The sequence below is a fragment of the Leguminivora glycinivorella genome, chromosome 9, assembly GCF_023078275.1.
Source record: "Leguminivora glycinivorella isolate SPB_JAAS2020 chromosome 9, LegGlyc_1.1, whole genome shotgun sequence".
Classification (NCBI taxonomy): domain Eukaryota; kingdom Metazoa; phylum Arthropoda; class Insecta; order Lepidoptera; family Tortricidae; genus Leguminivora; species Leguminivora glycinivorella.
The window spans coordinates 15,185,913-15,205,283 of record NC_062979.1 but is presented as its reverse complement, the minus strand read 5'-3'; the positions used below and the strand labels follow the sequence as shown (position 1 = coordinate 15,205,283).

Here is a 19,371-nt window from a genome sequence, read left to right as displayed (position 1 = left end):
CTCTGACTTTGAGGTACTTACGATTACGACCTACCAACTACCAGCTACCAACGTACAACGTACCTAACACAGAACTTAATCGCGTATAGGTAAAATTCAATATTTAAGTATACATGATTAAGCCCCGAGTTTTAAGTAGAAATACGTTGGATATGTACTCACATTCCAGCCAATAGCCTCCACGAACCTCTCGATCTTCTCAGGATCTTCTGGCTCCGATGGGCCGATTTTTGAGTCTCATGCGTTCGAATTCAGAAAATTGTCACTGAAAATAATAAGCAAGTCACCATTTTCAACCGGTATTTTAGTGACAAAATCCCGTATGCGAGATTCAAAAATCGCCCCCCGAGTTCGTCTCCAACAGCGTCTCATTCCCCCTGTCCGTGTCCCTCGCGAGACTCCTGCCGCCTCAGCCTTCTCGCCATCTTGCTCCTCTATCAAATAGGTACTTTAAAAAAGTTGTATAGATACTCACATTCCAGCCAATAGTCTCCACAAGCCTCTCGATCTTCTCAGGGTCTTCTGGCTCCGAGTCTGTATCCAATAGCGTCTCATTCCCACTGTCCGTATCCCTCGCGAGACTTCTGCTCTCCCCCAGGAGCTCCGCCTCAGCTTTCTCGCCATCTTGTTCCTCGATCTCTTTTAGTGGGGCGAGAGGGGTCGCCTCTTCGATGGCGGCTTTTTGTGACACTTGCTTTAGCAGCGAGCCGAATTTCTCGAAGAAGCTGTCGTCCACTTCTTGTATCCTGTGAATAAAACCTGTTGTTAATAAAATATACAGAACGTACCGGCAATGTACCTAGGGTATTAAACAAAAATGCGGACAAAGTGAAAAAAATATGTACTATCAGCTGCAAAAGTGCATGGCGAATTTATCAATGAATCCATACTAATATTATAAATGGGAAAGTGTGTGTCTGTTTGTTTGTCCGTCTTTCGTGGCAAAACGGAGCGACGAATGGACGTGATTTTTTAAGTGGAGATAGTTGAAAGGATGGAGAGTGACATAGGCTACTTTTTGTCTCTTTCTAACACGAGCGAAGACGCGGGTAAAAGCTAGTTCATTTATAATTTCTCCATGCACTTTTGCAGCTGATAATACACCTACACGACTTCAGTACCAGCCCAAGCACTCAATCAGGGTACAGCGAAATATAATTTTGTCGCCCCTGTTCAAAAAAAATTTTCACAAAATAAAATACGTTACCATGAGAATGTATTTTTTACCATGTTACTTTTTGGCGCCCTTCCTATCATTTGGCGCCTAAAGCGGCCGCTCCACTCGCTCTACCCTTAACGACTTATTTGCCTATACTTTAAGGTCGTAGATTGAGCCCGCTCATAACATATAATTAGCTAATGATGAACGTTACATAGATATATGTTTAGCTAATTTTATTTAAGAACTTAATTAGAACAAACTTACTTAGTTATGTAATTTATTGCGAGGGTTTACTAGTGGAACCCGATAAATCGAGATAATTTGTCCTTGAAATAACAACATTGTGGAAATTGTTGCACATAGTTCGAATTTCAAAAACCAGTTTGCTCAACTTATCGGGTTTCACCAGTAAACCCTCGAATTTGGTTCAGTTCAGGTTAATAACATTGAAATTCGTGGACTTGCTAGCCCCCTAGCCAGCTCTTTATCTTGTCGAATGAAAGAACTGCTCAACTTCACTTGCTCGTTGACCGCACGACACGACGCACCCTTGTGGTAGGCATGTAGTAGTTGGGGAGTTTATTGAAAAACCTTAAATTTTTTGACCAAAGCATGAAACTTGGCACAGTTGTTCCTTATATCAAAATAAGCCGATTAAGATCGGGAGCCTTCGGGAGCCTCCCCCCTGGGGCCCGGGAGGGGGGGTCAAAGTACCGCTTCACCCGGCTTGGTTTGAAAAATTCTAACTTACCCCGTTTAGTTAATAGGTCATGTTTGGTATCGTTTTCGAGTAAATCAATAACGTAGAATTCGTTTTCAGTACTAAAATTATCATTTAATGGTAAATAAAATAAAATAAATTAAAAAATTTGAAATTTTCATCCATGATTTACAAATTGAAGTCATCATAAATGACAAACTGTTTGCTTTTTCTATAAATAAAAAATATGACATGATAGCCTATTTAATATAGATTATAAAAAATATAATTTTTATCCACCTTTACTAACGTTAAGTTCCACAAAAAAATTACTTTAAGACGCGCGGAGTCGGTACGCCGCGTGCGTAATTTTAAAATGCCTTTATTTTAGAAACTCTATTAGACCCCGTTTAGCTATTAGGTCATGTTTGATATCGTTTTCGAGTAAATCAATAACGTAGAATTCATTTTTGGTACTAAAATTATAATTTAATGGTAAGTAAAATTAAAAAAAATTTAAAAATTTGAAATTTTCATCCATGATTTACAAATTCAAGTCATCATAAATGACAAACTGTTTGCTTTTTCTATAAATAAAAAATATAATATGAAAGCCTATTTAATATAGATTATAAAAAATATAACTTTTATCCACCTTCACAAACGTTAAGTTCCACAAAAAAATTACTTTAAGACGCGCGGCGTCGGGACGCCGCGAGCGTAAATTTAAAATACCTCTATTTTAAAAACTCTATTAGACCCGGTTTAGCTATTAGGTCATGTTTGATATAGTTTTCGAGTAAATTAATAACAAAGAATTTATTTTTGGTACTAAAATTATAATTTAATGGTAAATAAATTAAAAAACAAAAATGTCAACCGTTTGCTTTTTCTTTAAATAAAAAATATGATGTAAAAGCCTATGCGTATGTCACCAAACATCCAGACAAGTTTGGTGGAAACTTCCTTCACGAAATGCTTGGTGTCTGATGACCATGGTCCAAATATTTCAAATGCAATTGCCGCAAATATGTAGTTGTTTTTTAAAAATGCATATTTGCGCGTTTAAACTGGGCGTTTTGCAGCAGCAGTCCCTGGTTTCTGGGCCGAGCGTTAGACGTTGGACGGAGCCAAGGTATCCACACAGGTCACGCCCCACGCCAAGGGTCGTCCCAGAAACCAAGGCAAAAGCGAGCAACCATCAGGCCGCTTTCCGTCTGCTGCTGACAAGCCGACAGGTTCGAGGGTTGTCGGTATGTTCGCTGTGCCGAGAGCCTTGCGGATTAAATCGTTAAGTGCAGTGTGTCACAAAATTCGGCCAGCAATAGACTGGCAGTGGAGTCCTTGGTGTCCTAATGCGTCGGCAGCAAGGGTGTGGTTGGCATGTCTTTAGCCCCAGTCTTAGACAAATGGCAGTATATTATGAAGTAAGGCAGCCTCGGAAGGAGGTATGTTCTCCAAGTGTCGATCTTTTTTAGTAAAGAGGTTCTTCCGGCACTCATTCACTGTTGCGTAAGGACCCTTGATCTGAAACAATATGTGCATTGTCATTTTATTTAAACAGATTCTGCAACTATCAAATTACAACATTTTGGTGGATCACCTTCACTATTACACATTTACCTATCATACAAAATAATTACAAACTTTAGTAGAATCTGATTAGCCTATCTATGATATTGCTCCATCTCGTAATAGTTTGAAGCCTTGGGTGGCCACTGGCCATGTTTCTCCCTTGTTGATCGTTTCAAGCTGCGTTTATCGTACTTATCCCATACTATGTCTAATCTAGAAACGTTTTCTTTTGGCTTTGAAGCTTAGCCAGGCCATTCAAGATGTCAAACTATTACAAGATGGAGCAATATCAGAGGCAAATCAGATTCTACTAAAGTTTGTAATAATTTTCTATGGTACGTAACGTAAGTGGGTAAAACTGAAGGTTACGTGATCCACCAAAAAGTTGTAATTTGATAGTTGTAGACTCTAAAATGATAATGCACATATTGTTTCAGACCAAGTCGTTGCGCAACAGTGAATGAGTGGTCGAAGTACCTACCTCTTTGGGTACCAGAAAAGATCGACAATTGGAGAACATACCTCCTTCAGAGGCTGCCTTGGATCAGCATATACTGCGCACAGTGTACCAGGGGCCCATTTCTCGAAGCTACAAGTTACAATTTTCAACTGGTTGTCAATGTCTATGTCTAATATGACAAGTTGGAAAGAGACTTCCGCTTGTAACTTTCAGTTTTGAGAAATGGGACTCAGGGCGTTCTTGTTTGGAGTCAGGCGTTGGCGTTGGTGCCACACCAAAATTTGCCAAGTCCGTCTTCTTGGGGATGGAAGGAAGAAGGAGACGAATGGGTACCACACTGGTCAGACAACACTGAAGTGGCCAGTATATGCTTAGAAGTTACAAGATGTAAATGTAAATCAGGTTGCAAAAACCGATGCAACTGCATAAAGAGGGTAGAGCCTTCTTTATGCAGTTCCATATGTACCCAGCTATGTTTCTGTGAAGGGAATGTATAGTATGAGTATGAGTATGAGTAATCTGTCAATTAGGACACCACAGACTAAACTATAAGTGCTAACTTTTCAGTGTTGAATACTCTATGGCAGTTCCGGCTCAATTATAATAAGCTCATTATAATTGACTTTAGTTAACTATAATAATTTCAAAAATAGAACTTCATACAATTTCTATACTAATTTGCGATACCTAGCAAATTTTCCTGCATCTGAAACACATTTTTTTTATCTGTCGCGTTATCGGCCAATCAGAGACGGTTATTACAAACAATTGGTTGCTAGGTAATTCGATGTTGATACAACGGTGAACGACTCTATTGACATTAATTTTAACTTGCATGAATGTAAACATAATTCCATCCATTGATGATGAAGATGATGACTCGTAGAAAAAGTATTGTATACAATAGTGATATAATTAAGCTTTTCACTCTCGTACCGTACTACACATGGTACTCGACTGAAAAGTTTTGTATTATATCACGATTGTATAAAATACTATTATATAAATTTCTTTCAGGATTCACTACAATGAATAAATAACAGGTACAGTCGGTCTTTAGATCGTGTGGTCCGACCCGAGTGTTGCCGTTGTCGACACCAGAGTCAATAATAATGAATCTTTTTCTATTTATGCATTAACACACCTCTGACACTGGCGATCAAATATATGAACACAGTCTAAGCTCGCGTAGGTGAACGCGTACTATCCTTTGTGAATAGGCTTTAATATCATATTTTTATATTTATAGAAAAAGCAAACCGTTTGACATTTATCGTGACTTGAATTTGCAACTCACAGAAATTTTTTTTTTTTTAATTACATTTAACATTAAATGGTCATTTTAGTACCAAAACTAGATTCTACGTTATTAATTTACTCGAAAACGATACTAAACATGACCTAATAGCTAAACGGGTTCTAATAAAGTTTTTTAAAATAAAGGTATTTTAAAATTACGCTCGCGGCGTCCCGACGCCGCGCGGCTTAAAGTTTTTTTTATGAAACTTAACGTTAGTAAAGGTGGGTAAAAGTTATATTATTCATAATCTATATTAAATAGGCTTTCATATCATATTTTTGATTTGTAGAAAAAGCAAACAGTTTGACATTTATGATGACTTTAATTTGTAAATCATAGATGAAAATTTCAAACTTTTAATTTTTTTTTATTTTATTTACCATTAAATTATAATTTTAGTACCAAAAATGAATTCTACGTTATTGATTTACTCGAAAACGATACCAAACATGACCTATGAACTAAACGGGCTATGTTAGAATTTTTCAAAGCAAGCCGGGTGAAGCGGTACTTTGACCCCCCCTCCCGAGCCCCAGGGGGGAGGCTCCCGAAGGCTCCCGATCTTAATCGGCTTATTTTGATATAAGGAACAACTGTGCCAAGTTTCATGCGTTGGTCAAGAAAAAAAAGGTTTGGCCTCTTTTTGTCGAAAAACGTCCCCACTATAGGTAGATATTGCAGATATGGGCCTACTCAAATACTTTCATTTTCATACGACAACTTTTTTCAACCCAAGCAGGCATCCGAAGCAAACTATAATACCTATGTTATGTGTCAAACCTCGTTATTTCTGAACCCATGTACACACATTGCACATGACATTTGTACTATTACCTACCTATACGTTTAAGGGGAAATCGAAAACATCACCACATGAAAACTTAGATAAGGTAATTCGATAATGTACCTACAGTCAACCAATTGGAACCCTAGGCCACTCTACAACCAAGTCAAAATGAGAAGCGGTAAGAGATTTCTTACAATCTGATTAATAACGTCACTATGACATAGTTCTACAGTGGCCTAGGGTTCCAATTGGTTGACTGTACCAGGGGAAAATGTATAACAGGTAATATGCAGCAATAGTGACTGATAATGAACTAAATAGGGTTAATCAATTGGTAGTTCATTTGTTCAGCAAAAAACACAGACAGGTAGAAAAAGTAAAACATTTGCCTCAGGGAGGGTTGCATAAGTACTTGGAAAAACCACAATGAAACAAAAATAATATTTGTATAATATATATTTAACAATATACATACTTATGAGACCATTATTTACTACATTGAAGAAAAATGTGTGTACAAATGATTAACATTGATTTTTACATAGTTCGGGTATGGTGAGTGGTGACCACTGTCATATCGATACAGTTTGGCGTTTGCAATTTTAAAAATGTTTGGTAGAGAACAAGATAGGTATATCAAAAAAGTTGGAGAAACCAGCAGATCGTCACTACTTTTAAAAAATCTCGTATCTCACGCTGTAATTTTCTTTTCATTGACAGATGAAGATACAAGTTTTTTTAAAAGTAGTGACGAGATTTCTAAATTATATTATTTTCTGATTTTATCACTGATTGAATTGGAAAATATTTATGAAGTACAGTTGGTATTATTTAGATGAGATATTTGCCAACTTTGGATAGTAACATTATTTCAATTTCACCAAGTATACAAGTATACACCATGCATGTAAAAAATTATGTGCCAGATTTCTCTGAATTATATTATATTACATAAATACACAATACACAATATATACATGTAACATATTTCTATAAATGCAATTCTCATTAAGGTAGATTTTTACATAATCATAAATAGTAATAGGAGTAACTGATTCTGTATAGTTCAGCAGGTATATTTATATTGTATTGCCTATTCAATGAGCATTGTTTTCAATATGAACATTAAGACATAGCATCTTACAAACTAAGCAGCCTGCCTAATGGAATATGTAATTTCATGTACATTTACTACCCTTCCCTTACTACCTATAAAATCACATTTTCTGGAAGACTGGAATGGTTTACATAGTTTAATGCTATGTATACTTATATTATAAAGACAAACACTATGTAATAAATGAGCTGATCATACAAATAATTTTCAATAGATGACCAAAGTCAATGAAAACTATATACAATCAACAAGTTATAGATAATTAATAAATATAAATAAAAGTCATAAACAATTATATTAACACTATACAGTATAGATAATATACAATACTAACTAAAAAAGCAACAAATTTCATTACCTAAAGTAATATGGCACAAAAACTCAACAAAGTATAATTTATTTATCCAAGGCAGACATCAAAGTATATTTAATATCTGTATATTCTTCAACACCATGCTTGCTACCCTCTCGGCCAATTCCAGACTCTTTAATGCCTCCGAAAGGTGCCTCAGCCACAGACACTATTCCATCATTGATTCCAACCATTCCAAATTCCAATTTTTGAGACATTCTGAACACTTGGCCGAGGTCTTTGGTGAACACATAGCTAGCAAGGCCACCTCTAGTGCTATTGGCAACTTCAAGTGCCTCGGCTTCATCTTTAAACTTGTAACAGACAGCCACTGGCCCAAACACCTCTTCATGATATATTTCCATACTGGGTTTAACATCAACAAGCAAAGTAGATTGATAGAATTTGTCACCTAATTCTTTGGCAACTTTTCCACCAACCACAACCTTTGCTCCTTTTGATACTGCATCATCAACAAGGCCCGACACCTTATCAACTTGCATCTTGTTTACAAGTGGCCCACAAGTTACCCCTGCCTTGGTTCCAGGCCCAAGAATGCACTTCTTTCCAATACGACCTTTGAAACCTTCAATAAACTTGTCAAACACACTCTCATGTATCAGGAATCTATTAGCTCCAACACATGCCTGCCCATTATTTCTGAACTTGGCTAGCATGGCTTGGTCGAGAGCATTTTCCAGATCAGCACTAGGGAAAACAATAAATGGGGCATTACCACCCAACTCTAAAGATACTCTTTTGATGCCCTTTGCAGCCATTCCATAAAGAATTCTTCCAACATTGGTAGAGCCAGTGAATGAAATGCAACCTACTGCAGGATCTTCGCACAAGAGTTTGCCTACACTTGCAGCATTATTTCTGCTAGTTGTCACCACATTAACAACACCGTCGGGAACACCGGCTTGCTTAGCTAGTTCAACTGCCGCTAAAGCTGTCAGTGGGGTATCCTCTGATGGTTTGATGACACAGGTGCAACCAGCCGCCAAGAGTGCTCCCACTTTACGAGTTATCATCGCGAACGGAAAATTCCAGGGTGTAATGATTGATATCACTCCAATTGGGTGCCTTGTCACAAGAATCTGCTTATTTGGCCAAGGACTTGGAATTATTTCGCCAGTAACATGGCGCGCCGTATCTGCAAAATATTCGAGAAAAGATGTTCCATATATAACTTCACCCTTTGCTTCCGCCAAAGGCTTCCCTGACTCGGCTGTCAATACCTCTGCGAGGTGATCAACGTTTTCTAAGCATAGGTTATTCCATTTTCGAAGAATATTCGCACGTTCTCTTGCAGTTGAATCTCTCCAAGATTTGAATGCTTTCGAAGCGACGTCGATCGCAAATTTAGCATCCTTTTCGCTCATGTCTGGTACTTCTCCAATTACAGTGTCATCGGCAGGATTGGTCACAGGAAACACAGCATTATTCGCCGCGTGCTGCCATTTTCCGTCCACAAAAGCTTTATTTTTTAAGAGATGCATACTTCTGTAAGTCGTTGTAAACAACTGTAGATGTCTTGCAGCACCGAACCGTAGCAGGTCCATTATCGTAGCTTGTCGGTTCACTGGACTGATAACGATAAGACGCGACACACAAGCGAGTCGAGCGCCGGACGCTGCCGCTTTAACCGAGACGTGACTGATAGATAAATAGTCAATCGAGAGCAATTTATTTATATTAATTTAAGAATCTCAATAAAATCTTATCAATTCAGCTGACAGATGACAGCTGAGAAGCTGAGATGACTTGCCACAGATAAGGTACAAACTATAAACAATATGGATATCGAATATATAGAACTCATGTTTCGTATATTTGTTATGTCGCACACTGCCATCTATCCATTCTCCACGTAACTATTTAGTCTTGTAACAACGTATGCGTGTCCATAGCGTTGTCGACACAGTCGACTCTATTACAACCATATAAGTTCTACAATGGCCAGCTAAAAGCGGAAATGGTGCAAAAACTCTACTGAAGATTTCCGTCACTAGAAAAAAGCGGAAAATTTAAAATAGGTAGGTACAAATGTTTATCGTTACATAAAAAAATTAGAATTTCCCTAAAACACATAATCATAATTTTAGTTTTCCAGCACAAAAGGAATCCTTATGGTGCGACTCTGTCGGTCTGTCTGTCTGTCTTTCACTATTAATAAATTAATAGTTTAAAAAACACTATAAAACACGCTTTTATAATTGCACGTAAAAGCCAAAAATAAATTATGGATCGTTCAAGTTGTCTCTATTTGTGAGCTGAAGTTTAAAAACTATGTGCTTTTAATTATAATATTTGATTGTAAAAGCGTGGGGCGCTGGAACAGGAAAGACTTTTTGTATAACCACAGAATATATAAGTATAACTTGCTGATAAATCAAATTATGCTATGTTACGGGAAGGAGGTTACACAGATTGACGCGCTAACTGGAGTTGCAGCATGACTAGTAGGTTCTACATTAAACAGTCAAATCAATTAAAAGTCAGTGTTCAAAGTAGGTACCAGTTTGTCGAACTCAGACAAAATATGCGCTAGTAGCGAGGAGAGTCGACAGTCACCGACACTTAGAACGCCGCTTTTTTCCGGTAATCAAAGTACAAAAGGGGAAAGTGTCTACAGTGACAGGATGCAGAGTTCTTGTTCGTGGACGAGATATCTTTGGTTCTCTTTGGTAACCCTTAGGCGGCATACGTAAACGTTATGTTCTTATGCAACTTCATTCGCCAGGAAGTTCGAATTAGTATTTGTTTACAAGAAAGTCTTTCCTGTTCCAGCGCCCCACGCTTTTACAATCAAATATTATAATTAAAAGCACATAGTTTTTAAACTTCAGCTCACAAATAGAGACAACTTGAACGATCCATAATTTATTTTTGGCTTTTACGTGCAATTATAAAAGCGTGTTTTATAGTGTTTTTTAAACTATTAATTTATTTTATACTTTTTAGTCATTAATAATGATATAAATACCTTTTAACATTTATACATAAAATTATTTCAAGTAGGCGGATTTTACATGCCATTTGTGGCTTAACGTGTACTTATTGCTAATTGCTACTTAATAATAACTAGCGGCTACCTTCTTATTACGGTATTATCATAAAAATGTTTATACCTAGTAAGTTATCCGTAAAAGATAGACAATATAGACATGTGCCATCGCGGACTTTTTGAAGACATTAGAGAGACATACTTTCGCCATACATTGTTTTGAAGCTCTCAGCTAGTGGATTTTGTTTGACTCGATTAGAAAATATTGTCACATTTCAACTAATTCAAACAAAATTTAAGTATTTCTTTTTTGCCGAGCCCCTCTTTATTTGCTCTTAAGGGTCACAGGAAAACCATTACCCAAATTATTCTAAATACTACGTTGATCTTTCTTTCATGCGGGGGGCTTCGCCCCCCGAGCCCCCCTTTGTTTGCTCTTAAAGGTCACAAGAAAACGCTAACACAACTTATTCTAAATACTACGTTGATCTTTCTTTCATGAGGGGGGCTTCGCCCCCCGAGCCCCCCTTTTCTTTGCTCTTAAGGATCACAAGAAAACCTTAACCCAACTTATTTTAAATACAACGTTGATCTTTCTTTTATGCGGGGGGCTTCGCCCCCCGAGCCCCCTTTTGTTTGCTCTGAAAGGTCACAAGAAAACGCTAACCCAACTTATTCTAAATACTACGTTGATCTTTCTTTCATGCGGGGGCTTCGCCCCCGAGCCCCCCTTTTCGTTACTCTTAAGGGTAACAAGAAAACCCTAACCCAACTTATTTTAAATACAACGTTTATCTTTCTTTTATGCGGGGGGCTTCGCCCCCGAGCCCCCCTTTGTTTGCTCTTAAAGGTCACAAGAAAACACTAACCCAACTTATCTTAAATACTACGTTGATCTTTTTTGCATGCGGGGGGCTTCGTCCCCCGAGCCCCCCTTTGTTTGCTCTTAAAGGTCACAACGCTAACCCAACTTATTTTAAATACTACGTTAATCTTTCTTTTATGCTGGGGGCTTCGCCCCCCGAGCCCCCATTTTCGTTACTCTTAAGGATCACAAGAAAACCCTAACCCAACTTATTTTAAATACTACGCTGATCTTTCTTTCATGCGGGGGGCTTCGCCCCCCGAGCCCCCCCCCTTTGTTTGCTCTTAAAGGTCACAAGAAAACACTAACCCAACTTATCTTAAATACTACGTTGATCTTTTTTTCATGCGGGGGGCTTCGCCCCCCGAGCCCCCCCCCTTTGTTTGCTCTTAAAGGTCACAAGAAAACGCTAACCCAACTTATTTAAAATACAACGTTGATCTTTCTTTCATGCGGGGGGCTTCGCCCCCCGAGCCCCCTTTGTTTGCTCTTAAAGGTCACAAGAAAACGCTAACCCAACTTATTTTAAAAACAACATTGATCTTTCTTTTATGCGGGGGGCTTCGCCCCCGAGCCCCCCTTTGTTTGCTCTTAAAGATCACAAGAAAACGCTAACCCAACTTATCTTAAATACTACGTTGATCTTTCTTTCATGCGGGGGCTTCGCCCCCGAGCCCCCTTTTCTTTACTCTTAAGGATCACAAGAAAACCCTAAACCAACTTATTTTAAATACAACGTTGATCTTTCTTTCATGCGGGGGCTTCGCCCCCGAGCCCCCTTTGTTTACTCTTAAATGTCACAAGAAAACGCTAACCCAACTTATCTTAAATACTACGTTGATCTTTCTTTCATGCGGGGGCTTCGCCCCCGAGCCCCCCTTTGTTTGCTCTTAAAGGTCACAAGAAAACGCTAACCCAACTTATTCTAAATACAACGTTGATCTTTCTTTCATGCGGGGGCTTCGCCCCCGAGCCCCCTTTGTTTGCTCTTAAAGGTCACAAGAAAACGCTAACCCAACTTATCTTAAATACAACGTTGATCTTTCTTTCATGCGGGGGGCTTCGCCCCCCGAGCCCCCCTTTGTTTGCTCTTAAATGTCACTAGAAAACGCTAACCCAACTTATCTTAAATACTACTTTGAACTTTCTTTCATGCGGGGGGCTTCGCCCCCGAGCCCCCTTTTCTTTACTCTTAAGGATCACAAGAAAACCCTAAACCAACTTATTTTAAATACAACGTTGATCTTTTTTTCATGCGGGGGCTTCGCCCCCGAGCCCCCTTTGTTTGCTCTTAAATATCACAAGAAAACGCTAACCCAACTTATCTTAAATACTACGTTGATCTTTCTTTCATGCGGGGGGCTTCGCCCCCCGAGCCCCCCTTTGTTTGCTCTTAAAGGTCACAAGAAAACGCTAACCCAACTTATTCTAAATACAACGTTGATCTTTCTTTCATGCGGGGGCTTCGCCCCCGAGCCCCCTTTTGTTTGCTCTTAAAGGTCACAAGAAAACGCTAACCCAACTTATCTTAAATACTACGTTGATCTTTCTTTCATGCGGGGGCTTCGCCCCCGAGCCCCCTTTGTTTGCTCTTAAAGGTCACAAGAACACGCTAACCCAACTTATTCTAAATACTACGTTGATCTTTCTTTCATGCGGGGGCTTCGCCCCCGAGCCCCCTTTGTTTGCTCTTAAAGGTCACAAGAAAACGCTAACCCAACTTATTCTAAATACTACGTTGATCTTTCTTTCATGCGGGGGCCTTTTCTTTACTCTTAAGGATCACAAGAAAACCTTAACCCAACTTATTTTAAATACAACGTTGATCTTTCTTTTATGCGGGGGCTTCGCCCCCGAGCCCCCTTTGTTTGCTCTGAAAGGTCACAAGAAAACGCTAACCCAACTTATTTTAAATACTACGTTAATCTTTCTTTATGCGGGGGGGCGAAGCCCCCCGAGCCCCCCTTTGTTTACTCTTAAAGGTCACAAGAAAACGCTAACCCAACTTATCTTAAATACTACGTTGATCTTTCTTTCATGCGGGGGCTTCGCCCCCGAGCCCCCTTTCCTTTACTCTTAAGGATCACAAGAAAACCCTAAACCAACTTATTTTAAATACAACGTTGATCTTTCTTTCATGCGGGGGGCTTCGCCCCCGAGCCCCCCTTTGTTTGCTCTTAAAGGTCACAAGAAAACGCTAACCCAACTTATTCTAAATACTACGTTGATCTTTCTTTCATGCGGGGGCTTCGCCCCCGAGCCCCCTTTGTTTGCTCTTAAAGGTCACAAGAAAACGCTAACCCAACTTATTATAAATACTACGTTGATCTTTCTTTCATGCGGGGGCTTGGCCCCCGAGCCCCCTTTGTTTGCTCTTAAAGGTCACAAGAAAACGCTAACCCAACTTATTCTAAATACTACGTTGATCTTTCTTTCATGCGGGGGCCTTTCCTTTACTCTTAAGGATCACAAGAAAACCTTAACCCAACTTATTTTAAATACAACGTTGATCTTTCTTTTATGCGGGGGCTTCGCCCCCGAGCCCCCTTTGTTTGCTCTGAAAGGTCACAAGAAAACGCTAACCCAACTTATTTTAAATACTACGTTAATCTTTCTTTTATGCGGGGGGCTTCGCCCCCCGAGCCCCCTTTTCTTTACTCTTAAGGATCACAAGAAAACCCTAAACCAACTTATTTTAAATACAACGTTGATCTTTCTTTCATGCGGGGCTTCGCCCCCGAGCCCCCCTTTGTTTGCTCTTAAATGTCACAAGAAAACGCTAACCCAACTTATCTTAAATACTACGTTGATCTTTCTTTCATGCGGGGGCTTCGCCCCCGAGCCCCCTTTGTTTGCTCTTAAAGGTCACAAGAAAACGCTAACCCAACTTACTCTAAATACTACGTTGATCTTTCTTTCTTGCATTTCTAGCCCCCCTTTTCTTTACTCTTAAGGATCACAAGAAAACCTTAACCAAACTTATTTTTAATACAATGTTGATCTTTCTTTTATGCGGGGGGCTTCGCCCCCCGAGCCCCCCTTTGTTTGCTCTGAAAGGTCACAAGAAAACGCTAACCCAACTTATTTTAAATACTACGTTGATCTTTCTTTCATGCTTCCCCCTCGAGCCCCCTCCCCTTTTTTTTTCTGTTCTTATCTTCCGGCACCATCATCAGGCCTTGAAACCTAATCGTAGTCATAGTTCATTACAAGACTTTTCTAAGAAGCCCCATCATCAGACCTTGAATTCTAATCGTAGTCAAAGTTCATTACAAGACTTTTCTAAGAAGCCCAAAAACAGCTATGATACGATGTTCCATCATGTAATTCCAGCTCATATCTTCCGGCACCATCATCAGGCCTTGAAACCTAATCGTAGTCATAGTTCATTACAAGACTTTTCTAAGAAGCCCAAAAACAGCTATGATACAATGTTCCATCATGTAGTTCCAGTTCATATCTTCCGGCTCCATCATCAGACCTTGAATTCTAATCGTAGTCAAAGTTCATTACAAGACTTTTCTAAGAAGCCCAAAAACAGCTATGATACGATGTTCTATCATGTAGTTCCAGTTCATATCTTCCGGCTCCATCATCAGACCTTGAAACCTAATCGTAGTCAAAGTTCATTACAAGACTTTTCTAAGAAGCCCAAAAACAGCTATGATACGATGTTCCATCATGTAATTCCAGCTCATATCTTCCGGCTCCATCATCAGACCTTGAAACCTAATTGTAGTCAAAGTTCATTACAAGACTTTCCTAAGAAGCCCAAAAACAGCTATGATACGATGTTCCATGATGTAGTTCCAGTTCATATCTTCCGGCTCCATCATCAGACCTTGAAACCTAATCGTAGTCAAAGTTCATTACAAGACTTTTCTAAGAAACCCAAAAACAGCTATGATACGATGTCCCATCATGTAGTTCCAGTTCATATCTTTCGGCTTCATCATCAGACCTTGAAACCTAATTGTAGTCAAAGTTCATCACAAGACTTTTCTAAGAAACCCAAAAACGGCTATGATACGAGGTTCCATCATGTAGTTCCAGTTCATATCTTCCGACTCCATCATCAGATCAGCTCAACAGTACCATATTATTGTATTGTCATCGGAACTACATATAGCTGCCAATTTTCATTACGCTACGACTCCTGGAAGTTGGTTAAATTAGCCTCCGCAGATTCCATTACATACATAGTTACATACACGACGACCTAATAAAAGCGTGTTAAAAATCTCAAGAACTGTTTTTGCTGTCAATTTGAAATTTGGAATATTATATTTTCGATTGTAGTTACTATGTTCACTGATTATTACAAATAAACGTACTTAATAGTGTACGTACTTAATGTGTTAGGAAAATCTGTTACTTTACATGAATATAAAACTGTTACATAAATTCAAAATTAATAATAAGTAAGTCCAATGATTTCTGTACCTTGTCGCTTTGAATCGTTTGACAATTTAGAAGTCATCACATATTTATGCCGGTGACTGTACACTAGGTACCTAATTACCTAAAATAATTTAGTAAGGAAGCCAAGGAAGGAAAATGTACAATTTTATTTGCAGCGAAGATGTAGGTAACTAACGAAATAAACATTCACGCTAATTTTCTGTTTGATAAGAACATAATATTATAGGTATATGGTAGGTAGCCTGGTAGGCGTTTTGAATGGATACATGTAGAACTCAACATCATAGTGTAAAGCCCCATTTAGATGGTACGAGTTTCTCGCCCGTCTTGGTCGAGAAACTCGTATGACATTATCGTATGCGATAATCGCCTGGCGAGTATCGTACCAAAACGTTTACATTAGTGCGAGAAATAAAAACTCGCATACGAGTATCGTATGCGAGACTCGCCAGGCGATTATCGCCAGGCGAAATAGTTTAGACGGAGAGTAGAATTTTCGGGAGATATTTCCATAACATTTCTCGACTCGTCTAAACCGGTTCTCGTATGACATTTTTTCTCGAACGTGCGATTATCGCACGAATCGGAGCGAACCGATTTTCATACGAGTTTTGCCTGTCAACTTGCGTTCTTAAGCCCCATTTAGATGGTACGAGTTTCTCGCCCGTTTTGGTCGAGAAACTCGTATGACATTATCGTATGCGATTATCGCCTGGCGATTATCGTACGAAAACGTTTACATTCGTGCGAGAAATAAAAACTCGCATACGAGTATCGTACGCGATACTCGCCAGGCGATTATCGCCAGGCGAAATAGTTTAGACGGAGAGTTGAATTTTCGGGAGATAATTCCATAACATTTCTCGACTCGTCTAAACCGGTTCTCGTATGACATTTCTTCTCGAACGTGCGATTATCGCACGAATCGGGGCGAACCGATTTTCATGCGAGTTTTGCCTGTCAACTTGCGTGCTTAGTTGCTCATTAATTAATTATAAACGCATATATTATATGTTTTTTTATAATATTGGATATAATTTACTTTGGATTTTTTTGAATTTAAGTTGAATAGTACCCAAAATAATATTTAAAAAATTCGACCATAGCGTTACCTAGCTAATAAAATCTTAGTTGCGATACTTGCGATTAGGTTTAGGATATAATTGAGCATAGAATATAGATAAGATTTATTTTAAATGATATCATTATACTCCATATGGGGTAAAATGCCAGTAAACATTAACTCTATAATGTTGATGATGATAACCCTAATTTACCTCTATTTTTGGTTTTAGCAGTTACTGAGAGTTAGCTATAAATATAAAAATACCATGATTTACATGATTTCTGTTTCTAGGAAAAGAGAATTCATTTCGACTGAGTAGCGCATAAACTCGTATACGATTCTCGCATACGTGTTTTGTTTACACGGAGACATACAAACATCAAAGGCGAGGCGATTATCGCCTCCTCCCGTGCGATATCGTACGCATAGTTTACATGATGCGATATTTTTTCTCGTACTTCGATAATCGTACGTTCGAGGCGAGAAACTCGTACCATCTAAATGGGGCTTTAGTTGCTAATTAATTAATTATGAACACATATATTATATGCTTTTTTATAATATTGGGTATAATTTACCTTGGATTTATTTGAATTTATGTTGAATAGTACCCAATAATATTAAAAACACTATAAATGATTTATGAAGGTCTCAATAATATACAATAGGGAAAATAATGAATTCGACCGTAGCGTTACCTAGCTAATAAAATCTTGGTTGCGATACTTGCGATTAGGTTTAGGATATTATTAAACATAGAATATAAATAACATTTTTTTTAAATCATAGTAGGCATTTTGCCCCATAGATATATGGGGTAAAATGTCAGTAGGTAAACATTAACTGTATAATATTAATAAGCCGAATTTATTTTTGGTTTTAGCAGTTACTGAGAGGCAGCTATAAATATAAAAACACCATGTTTTACATGATTTCTACTGAATTCATTTCGACTGAGTAGCGTATAAACTCGTATACGATTCTCGCATATGTGTTTTGTTTACACGGAGACATACAAATATCAAAGGCGAGGCGATTATCGCCCCCTCTCGTGCGATATCGTACGCATAGTTTACATGATACGATATTTTTTCTCGTACTTCGATAATCGTACGTTCGAGGCGAGAAACTCGTACCATCTAAATGGGGCTTAATAATGGAAAAAATGGATCAGTTACAATTGCCCCCCGATCGAGATTGACCCGCTGTACCTTACAGAAATGTTACACATATCTACCCTCGATAACAGAATGCACTCTGCGTAAAAATTATTCTGCGTCTATTTTGGTATTGGATATAATGGATATGTACACAAGTATATCAATGTGCATGTAGAGAAAAAGTTGCAACAGCGACACGTATAGCTTTGTTTGACTTACACGATAGACTGGCAGACTGGCTTAGAAAATTACTTACTTGCTTTCATGCACTTGTTCTTCTATCGATTTCTGCTGCTGCAACTTCTCGTAAAAACCTTTCCACATAGATTCTTCATCCATTGTGACTAATTTTAAATAAAAACTGCACTAAACAATCACTAGGCAATGTAACACAAACTTTACCGGCACTGTTGGCTTTAGATTGTTCCCAATGTTACCATAACTGTATGCAGATATCTGAGTCACCGAAATAAGATCGAGTCATAGATTCTTCCACGCAATGACGCAAACGGCTAACTTCACGGGAATCTTGACCGAAACGAACCGTCGGCGTCGTCTCGCGACTTGAGATAAGTAAATACTGATTCAACTGATCGTCCGTCTAACTCTTTAAAAGGTCACTGGCCGCAAACAAATGTAGGCGTTGCAGTTTGCGGAACACTTTCAAGCCAAAACAGCGCGATTAAAAGAAATAAAGAAACAACCGGTTTGTTTTGATGATTGAGCTACGCGTCTGCGTTTGGTACTAACACTGACGTAATCCGGAGACTCAGCTGTTGAGCTGGCGGGGCGTTTCGCGTCGGTCACGCCAGCGCACAGACTACATGCCATGTAATAACTCACGTGGTTTTAATGTCAATCACTGTAAACAATGCGAGCTCATTAACACACCTTAATATGCATTTCCTTCATTGTTTAAAAGTTTTTGGACTGATGTGGACACACAAGAACCGCAACGGTGGGAAAGCGAGAGAGAGTTATGGCCGTACATAGTGATGTCTCGCTTGCACACCAGACCGGAACAGCGTTAAATTTGAAGTACATACCTACATTGGAACTATCACTATGTAAACAATGTGAGCTCATTAGTCTCATTACCGAGCTTAATAATATGCATTTCCTTCGTTATTTGGAACAGTTTTAGTTTTTTTACAAGATAGACCTGTGTGGTGACGGGTTAAGAATTTCACCACCCCCTTTCTTCCCGTGGGTGTCGTAGAAGGCGACTATGGGATATGGGTTAAATTGTGGCGTAGGCGAGAGGCTGGCAACCTGTCACTGCATTGTCACAGTTTCGTTTTCTTTCAACCCCTTATTTGCCAAGAGTGGCACTGAAGCTTTAGTAGTTTCATGTGTTCTGCCTACCCCTTTATGGGATACAGGCGTGATTGTATG

At 38.8% G+C, this 19,371-nt stretch overlaps 2 protein-coding genes across 6 annotated transcripts in view; both read right to left on the bottom strand.

The window, feature by feature from the left end:
• LOC125229706 (protein unc-13 homolog 4B) overlaps positions 1-19,371 on the bottom strand; it is a 78,769-nt gene that overhangs the window by 26,574 nt on the left and 32,824 nt on the right. For 4 of the 5 annotated variants that reach the window (XM_048134612.1, XM_048134610.1, XM_048134613.1 and 1 more), the window contains one exon: positions 476-746. In XM_048134612.1, the coding sequence (XP_047990569.1) occupies positions 476-746 (271 nt within the window). Of the gene's footprint in view, positions 1-475; positions 747-18,232; positions 18,807-19,371 lie in introns of those variants that run through there. The other variant, XM_048134615.1, reaches the window with a different exon arrangement.
• On the bottom strand, positions 6,425-9,221 carry LOC125229710 (glutarate-semialdehyde dehydrogenase). Its single transcript, XM_048134624.1, has one exon. The coding sequence runs from the start codon at positions 9,016-9,018 to the stop codon at positions 7,498-7,500; it is 1,521 nt and encodes a 506-aa protein (XP_047990581.1). The 5' UTR covers positions 9,019-9,221; the 3' UTR covers positions 6,425-7,497.